Source organism: Telmatherina bonti (genome assembly GCF_933228915.1).
Source record: "Telmatherina bonti genome assembly, chromosome: 10".
Classification (NCBI taxonomy): Eukaryota; Metazoa; Chordata; class Actinopteri; order Atheriniformes; family Telmatherinidae; genus Telmatherina; species Telmatherina bonti.
In genome coordinates, this window is record NC_136628.1 from 18,313,074 (window position 1) to 18,322,486 (window position 9,413).

At 36.7% G+C, this 9,413-nt stretch overlaps 1 protein-coding gene across 1 annotated transcript in view; it reads right to left on the reverse strand.

The window, feature by feature from the left end:
• Positions 1 to 4,345: 4,345 nt before the first annotated feature.
• Positions 4,346 to 9,413, reverse strand: part of f9b (coagulation factor IXb) — a gene marked incomplete at both ends in the record, with an annotated part of 17,580 nt that continues 12,512 nt past the window's right edge. The window contains 3 exons of the mRNA XM_079247337.1: positions 4,346 to 4,905; positions 5,094 to 5,238; positions 6,919 to 7,343. Of these exons, the coding sequence (XP_079103463.1) occupies positions 4,346 to 4,905; positions 5,094 to 5,238; positions 6,919 to 7,343 (1,130 nt within the window). The remainder of the gene's footprint in view (positions 4,906 to 5,093; positions 5,239 to 6,918; positions 7,344 to 9,413) is intronic.

The window sequence follows — 9,413 nt, forward strand, 5'->3', positions numbered from 1 at the left end:
CATCTGATCAATCTGGAAATCGCCATGGTTACTCACTTCTTAGTAACAAAAGTGGATGTTGAATGTCTTCCAGCTGCATTTTATATGATACCAAGACAGCAAAGAAAAAAAAAGGTTTTGGGTCATGATATAACAGATCTTGCAAGTTTTCCCTTGTCTAGAAGCAATCATAAAATCGCTTTGCCACATCAGTGTTAGTAGTCTGGTGGTTGCATGTAAAACGATCAGTGCATTCCCTCTTTGGATTTTTTTTTCTATGGCTAGCTAAAGATGTTAGTGACAAAGGTGCAGGATAAGAACATTGCTAACGATAACTTCTAGATGTTTTTAAGAACTGGATCTTCATACAGATGTCAAACATGTGTAAATGTGAAATACACAAATCCATTTTTTTGTTTGAGTCATGGTTAATTTCAGAAGAGTGGTAACCCATTTACATTTCACAGACCTCAAGGATACGATACATCCTGGAGAGTAAAGCTTTTTCATTTGTTTACACAATAACCCCTCAGGGCCATTTTAGTGACCAAATTATATTCAGTTTTCCTCCTGAACCCATGACTTGGTGCATTGTGACATACAGAGATAAATATATACGTTTTGAAACATTTTGATTTTACTGACAAAAAAAGTACTTCACTAAAGTAGTTCACTGCTTTAGTGGCTAATGCACAAAATCAAGAAAATCTGGAGACAACAACAACTACACTGGCTGGTGTTTAAGTACTATATTGTATGTACTTGGCTATTAATGTTAATGTATTCTTTCTGATTGTTGCGATTCATGCTAATAATGCATTGTTACTTAGTTTTTACTTGCTGCTAGTAATTCTGCACTGTGTCTATCAAAAATTTTTTGGCATGCTCTGGTGTAGCAGTGTTGTTACTAGGAATGCACCGATCCACTTTTTGGGAGTTCGATCCGATATCTGAAATTTGAGCATCTGCCGATACCAATATTTGCCGATATCAAATCTATTTATCTGAACATTATTGTGACTATGGTTATTATTGCTGTTATAAATGTGTAAGATTTCATTAGGTTGTAATCAATTACCCATCCTTTCTGAAGTTACCTCACCAACACAAATATTATAACATTACAGATCTAACAATTTCAACAAGTTTTATTTTGATTTGGCCCATTTTACCTAAACACAACCATAAATGTGTGGTTTTGAAACAAAGATCTAGTTTTAGTGTAACAAAAAATGTCACATTTTAACATTCAAGGCATTTATTTCTTTTAAAACATGTCCGACGCATGTCATCAAACACATCTGTGCTAGCTTGACTAGTGTGGTATTGGTACACTTTTATTAATACCAAGTACGAGTACACACGCTTGGTATTGAGCCGATACCGATACTGGTATCGGTATTGGTGCATCCCTAGCTGTTACCATTGCTGTTACGATGGACATCAGGCAAAATTTGTTCATGGATTTGCATGGCCTTATAGCAACTGCACATGATAGCTTATTTCTGCTTGCACTGCTTTTTTTATGTCTATGTGGAAACTATGCTCCGTGATGGGTAACTTAACTGTATAAACATGTAAAGATTTAAACAATTACAATGTCAATAACTTCATGAATCATACCACTTGAATGTTGTGGGAACTGAGCCAATCGGGCAACAATTTGACAGCAATACGGAGCTTATTAGTAGAGTTAAACTATGTGCAAAATGTATAAATGAAACACTGCCACTTCGTCACCAAAACACGCTGTGCTTTTATTGTGGTGGACAGTAGTGTGTAATTAGGTTGTTAATAGCTTTTGGAAACAGTAATAGTAAACTGTGAATATGTAAATGATAAATCTGTACATTTTAGATGTTAGACAAAGTAGTTGTCTTAAAAGGAGCACTGCCTTGCTTTGATACTCAGTGATCAAGTGACAACATTTAAAATAGAATCCTGCAGTTTTAGTGTGAATCTAGATGAAATAAGTTCAGTCCGTCTGAAAGTATTAAAATGAAACTTAATTGAATATCAACTCAGTTCCACAGTACTTAACATTCACAATGGACCATTACAGTCACTTGATACTGAGTGTTAGGTTATCTAAAGAGTCCACACTGATTATTCCAGCACTAGCTATACCACTAAGATGAGAAGTTCATGTATTTGTTTATTCAGGCTTCACAGTTTTTCTCCACAGTACCTTAAACTGGTGTTTGCTGCTTTTGCTCATTTTGCACTTTTTTGGATATTTTCAGCTATAAAAAAAAAGCCTGTATAATAATGCATAATGTCTATGATTATTTTGAATATGTATATAGAAATATATATAAAAGCATATGGTTATTTGATTTGATTCATGCACTGATGTGATTTATTTCCCTGTTTGACATGGTTTAGGTCACAGTAGGAATGCTGAGCTCCATACAGTCTTCTTCAAGCCGGCTGTTTATACTTTTGCCAAAGTTAATCTCCTCTTAGCTCTCCTCTGACACAACAAGACTTAGATTGAGAAACTTTAAGACTGCTGTTTTCTATGCTGCATTTGTTCGTTTGCATTCTTTTTATTCCTTAATACTAAAAACAAATTAAACCAGCAGGTTTGAAAATGATCCAATCTGGACTTTTTTCAGCGCTGCTCAGAACAAATGGACCGACCAGATGTTGGGTTAATCACACACAGCCAGATGGTTTGCTTGTGTAACCCTGCAAGATGTGCTGAATACTTAATCCACACATGCTGGTTGAACAATGCTGGGTCAATTAACCATGTCACTTATTTACATCATGGCTTCTCAACGTGTGAGGTAAAGTTATGTCCACTCATAAGCCCACTTCAGGGACTCCAGTGACTGACCGTATCAGTCAGAGGATGGATGCAGGGTTCGTAACTTGTAGAAAGCACATAGCAACTCAATTTACCCTCTGACTGTAGTGGGAGTGATGACATCACCTGCATGAATTTCACAACCATGTGTTGTAAAAATGTCCTGTTCCCAATGCAAAGGCTGTTTTTAAAGCTTGTGAGTTTAGTTGAACCTTTTTTGTTTTCTCTTTAAAGAAATCCATGTTGCCATTTTGACATATCAGAGTTGTTAACTGAGTGAATTTACAGATGTCTCTTCCATTCACACAGATAAGAACAAATAATAACAGCTGAAACACATTTGCCACATTTTGGCATCAAAATATTAATAAAAATCAGGCTCTAATGACAAAAGGACAAGCGCCTTTAATATAGCTTCAGGTAAGAAAAAACTAATTTGTCTAACACTGTTTCCATAGAGCAGGGTAAATCAGCCCTAGTCTTTAAGAGCTACTGTCCTGATGGTTTCAGCTGTTTTCCTGATGGCACTCACCTGGTATTGAAGAGATGTGTATGTTTTGAATCAGGTGTGTCAAAGTAAGGAAACAATTAAAGCCTGAAGGTCAGTGGCCCTCGATGACTATATGAAGAACCACGCCGTATAGATTTGTGCTTTACGATGTGAGAAAAATGGCCTTTAAAGATATGAACTTTCAAAGACCATGGCCATTTATTCACTGAATGTACCTGCTTGTTTTAATGCAGCGATGTGGGGTGTTTTAGCCCGCTGCTATCAGGCAAAAGGCAAAGGCAGACCCTGTACAGGCTGCCAGTCCAGAACAAACTCACCACTTGGAAATAAACACTCATGCCCACACATACTCCGGGAGAATTTAGACACAACTATCAACCTAATATGCATGTTGTTAGACTGCAGCAAAGAACCTTCTTACACACAAAGAATAAGTGTGATTCCAGATAAAAGCTAATACCAGTCAGTAACAATGAAATGAAGGCAACAATGAAAATAATAGTGGATGTTTGGATATCATCATAGATTTGATGATTATGTAATAATCACAATAATAATGACAATGAAAGTCTGTCTGAAAGAGGACATGCTATGAAAATCAGAAAACCAAAATCTCAGATGCTTAAAAATACATGCAAAAATACATGTGTGGGACCAACAAATATCTAGAAATTTCCTCTCAATAAAGGATTTACTGAATCTACTAATTTTCAAAATGGATGAAATCAGAATCAGAATGCATTTTCTTATCATTAAACCAGCGTCCCGGCACCACAAAATGTCTTTCAGTACAACCCATCCAAGAATAAACACACAACAGACATATAACATAAGAGGCAGAACAACAAGGATGCTCCATTGATGTGGTGGAGGGAAGAATCATTGCGTAGCTGCTATCACATGCATGAACTCTTAATATTTCTTTGTGAATATCTAGAATTAGAGATAAAATGAACAACTTCTGTATTTAAAACTTCCTCAACTGTCAAACTCGGCAGATGCTGCCATCTGTTGTAGATGCAGTTGTGTCATCATCACATCTATCAGTTGCTCGTTCCGATCCCTGTTTTCTGAAGGATCCACGGGTAGTACCGTGACACCCGCGTGTAAATGCCGTACTTTCCCTCCTTAGCACACCCTTCCCCCCAGCTGACGATGCCTGTCAGGAACCAAGTGCCTTTGTAGCCAGTGGCATGCGGCCCACCACTGTCCCCCTGGCATGAATCCTTCTGTTCGTTGAGGAATCCAGCACAGAACATGTAACGTGTGATGTGGTCCTGGCTGCTCTGTTTACACAGAGTACGGTCCACATGAGGGATTGCAAGCTTTTGAAGTTTGGATGCCTGGGGACCCTGGAACCTCAGCCTCCCCCAGCCACTCACCAGGGAGGTACTGGACTCTCTCAGAAGGTTCTGTATAAAGTCTTTTGGGCCCAGGCAGATGGGACGCCTCTCGTTGGAAAGTTCCACAGGACTGGAAAGTTTCAGTAGTGCAATATCATGATTATATGGTGACTTTTCAAAAGCATATAAGGGATGGAGAAGCTTCACTGCCACCTCGTGGTCTCTCTCTGGACCCTCATGCACGTTTACATCATGTTCACCTGAAAACATTGATAAAGTTTGACATGTTAACATAATGTGGCAACATATTTTCATGTGCTCAATAAATTAGACAACATGAAACTGCTTAGATCTTAGCAACACATTGGCGTAATTATTTTAGAAACTCTTTTAAACAAATGCTTGTTGTTTTACAGATTTGGTTAAAAGATCTCAGTGTTTTCCCCACCTGCTCTGACAAAGAATGTTTTTTGATCAATGCTGGCCTGCATCACGCAATGGGCTGCAGTGACAACCCATAATTCACTGAGCAGAGAGCCTCCACAGAAGGGTTGCCCTCTCTCAACAGTGGCTGAATGATACAACAGTAACACCTGCAAACACAAGTACAAACACTAGCAGGTTCAAACCAAAGTAACAGCAGCCAAATCAACTTTAATGGTGCACAAAGCTGTTTGGGATTTTTGCAGTTGACTGGGGACTTGCAAGAACTTAAACAATTATGTCATCCCAACATATTTCAATGAAAGATAAGTACCATATAATTTTAGCTGTACTTCTATCCACATTCATCACAAGATGATGCTTGTGACGAATGTGAGAAATTCATGAATTTTACGGCTGCATTTTACCCCAAACTGGGATTTTTTTCCCAACTATCGAAGGTTTTGATTGTTATAACTAACCTAACAATTAAATAGAAAAAATTATGAAGTTATGAAGTTAGAAAAAAAAGAAATAGTGATGTTAAAAGGGACAAGATGCAGAATCTTAGGTGACAGATGACCCCATGCTGAAATGATCATGTCTCTCCAGCCGTTAGTGGGGCTCATCTGCCACCCCACTAACTTTTCCTCATTTTACTGCTTCTTGACACTCATACCAGTTTCTGAAAATGTAAAATGTTTGTGTGTGACATTCAGGTCCATAGTTTCTTGATAAGTAAAGTGCTGTCTGTCTCTTCTGGCTGGGTTCACATACTAATAATTGCTTAAAGTTGATTTAGCAGATGTTTTCTCAAAACAACAAAAAAGATTGAGGGACCCCTTGGATATCCCACCAAAGGAAGCATGAAGTTGTATGTAGATTCTAGGGGCAGAGAATCAAATAAAAATAGTTAAATATTGTGATTTTTTTTGCCTTAAAATTTAAAAATGGATTTTTCCCAATAATCCATTTAAAAAATTATCATTTTTATTGTTTTTATTTGTCTTTTTACTTGTCTTCCTCGGGCATTATAGCTGCAGAATGATGTATTGTTTTTTCCTAATAGCAATTTAGAAAAGTGACGAGCAAAAAAAGTTTTGTACATTTTTTAGTCTCTACAGACTGCAATATCGAATCAGCCCCTCCACCCCACCCCCACCCCACCCAAAGACAATAAAAAATTCTAATAGAATCGAATCGGGACAAAAGCATTTGGTACAGTCCTAGTAGATTCCTGAAGTTGGGATTTAAACAAACAATCTTCTGACTGAAGAACAACTAATCATCTTAGTGTTGCTAAAGCTTTCACCAAGATTTTACTGCAATCAAGCAGTTGCTTTATTCAATTTATTTTATGTTTATATATCTGAGATGTGAAGCTATGAATTGATGTCTAACAAGATGATTTTCACGAAAGTCCCTTTTTCAGACCTTTCATTAAGTTAATTATGTTTAATATTGTAAATGTTCAAATGTTTATATCTCAAAAAGAATTTTTTTTTTAAACATGCAACCCATCTGTAAGTTAAAATATTAAATATTTAAGATATGTTATTATTTATTTGATTATCTGTCCACAGGATATTTCTTCTTTTAAGGAACATTAGCCTGTTACAGCATTTTGGAAATGACTTAACAAGTGTAGTTTAACATCATTTTGGAAATATGGAGAGAGGCTATGAAGTGAATTACTGTTGACAGACATAAAGAAACCCAACTGTTTAAATAAAAAAAAAAACCTGATTGTGCTCAAGCAACAGGAGGGCATCCCCACCATCAACTAATTTTCGTAAAAAACCCAGGCATCATTATTTCAGTCTCATCTCTTCATGCATACATCCCCTCACCTGCCACGGTATCTCTCCAGCTTCGGCTTCATCTCCTCCCACTACCCTCTTATCGACGTTGTTCTCAGCTTGGATGGTGGGCAGTGTGGGAAAAGCCCAGGAGTGCTGTTTATTCTTCTCTGAAGTTGGGCTTGTCTCAGCATCAGCAGTGACATCCTCAGTTGGACTTACAGAACGGGCAAACTTCAACTTCACTGAATCTGCTTTGACTGTCGAGTCCTGAGAGATGTGGGGCAGGCCTGACTCATTCGTGGAAAGCTCGGGGTAATCATACGACAGGGTTACGTTGTCATCATAGTAGTCATCCGGCAGGGGGAAATTTTGCGTTGATGAAGAGGAGCTTGTTGTGTTTGATGATTTTGGTGTGAGGACGGATCTGGTGGAAAAGCTGGAGGGCAGGCTCACAACACCACAGCTGAACTGCACTGAGGGAAACAAACAACAACAACAAAGACAATCAAGTTTATTCTTTTAGACATACTCTTTGAGCTTTAAAGAAGAGTGTATCTTTGTCAGGTTTTTTTGGGGGATTTTGTCAGATGTACTTTAGGCAAATAGTAAAGTTGTAGGTTTAAAGTTTGTTTAAATGAGCATGTTTAACATGGATATAAGTACATGCATTTTTGTGGTCAGGATGATTTGTTTCACCTACTTGGATTAGAGCGGCAGAGCGAGTATCAAATGTTTATTGGGTAGCTTTCTATTTCTGTGTGTTTACGTTGTCAGCAGCAGTCATTAATAATGTACTTTATCTGACAGGTGTAAACTGCAGCGTCAGTCAGTGGCACCTTAATGGATACTAGCCGGAGAGACAAGAGGTGTAATTTGAAAAAAACAGTTCTCTGTCTTTGTACAGTTTAAGGGACCACTTTTAAGTTTCCTAAATGAGGGCTAAATGTTTTCCAGCCTAAATACCTGAATGTCTCTACCAACCTGCAACTTGTATTTGACATCAGTGTTTTCAATACTGTAAAAGAAAAACTAAATAGTCAGAAGGCGGTAAAACCCCATTAAACAGAAATTTAAACATTTGTTCTGATTTGACTGGGCTTTTAGAGATGAGAATATTTCCTGAATTACTGGTAGAATGAAAGGGACAAGTTGGTACAAAGGAAGAGCGTGAATAAGACCATGCTGAAGTAATGAGTAATTTAAGTTCCTCTGGGCCTCCACTTGCTTTAACAAAATTACTATTTTTTTTTTATTTTTTTTTTTATTCTATTATACTTCGTTCCTCTTTATTTTAGTTTTTCTTTATAGATTAATTTGTACTTTTTATTTAATTATGTACTCATTTATTCATTTAAACACTACCTATTTAGGTAGCTTTTTCTTCTGTCTTTGTTGTTTTGTTTTATCCAACTGACTTGCTCAGGTTTGTTTTGAACTTTGTTTTTTTACTCCAGTTCTCCTCATAGATATCCAACTGACCAGGAGCTTTACCTGCTCAATCCACAAGGTCACCAGGGTGGGGATTGCTCTGGTTGGGAGACCCTGCAATGTGGGTGTGGCTGTGTTGTAGACACCCGCCTACACTGATAGAGATGGCTCCCATTGTCGATATCATTTTCTCACAGCAACATCAAGCCATATTTTATTTCAGTTTTTTTCATAATTATAATCAATTAAGAGAAAACCCAGGAGTTAGAGTTTAGAAGTTTTTGTTTATAACTTATTTTTAAATGCTAGTAGTTGGATGTGTTAGCTTGTGTTTTAAAGTATAAAAACAGTTTTTTTTTTATTGTGAGAAGCAATTGGGGCTGTTTGTTTAAAAAAAAAAAAAAAGTTATAAATAAAATGTATTTTGATTTAGATTTTGATAGACTATCAGTCAAAGCGTCCTCTCACATCTCATCAGATAATATTGAGTCTAAGTGAAGATTTGTGCTAAACTCGAGAAATTTTGCATTTACAAGAACTGGATGCATTTATACACAATACTATTCATAAATTAAAAAAACCCAAATCATAATGTGTACCAACTACAGCTGCGACATGAACTTACCTGTACTCATATACACTAAAGTTTTGCCATCTGTGAGTTCACATACTGTACCTCCTGATTGCCAGTATATGAAAAGCCATCACCCTTGTTTTGTAAAAAGTACAGAAGAAAATTAACTTGAATCTAAGATGAAGCTTTAACAAACTCAGATAGACAAATAAATATGATCTTACTCAGTTTGTGCATCTCTACAGTAATTTTCTCCAAAGCTACATCAATAATGTAACACAATGACAGAATTTTACATTAAAAAAAAAGTCATGTTTAAAGCTATCTGACTTAATTGAATTAGGATATAAAATATATATAGATTTAAAATTTAAAAGCATGTGTCTCTAAATGAGGGCTCCAAAGGATTTCCCTTTATTGTGATGAAAGGTTATTGTATTTGGAATGGATATATAAAAAAAATATATAAATAAAAATTCTCAAGGGTGACTGCGGTTTTCTTTCAGACTGAAGTAAGAATATAAGTTTATCTTTGCCCTCA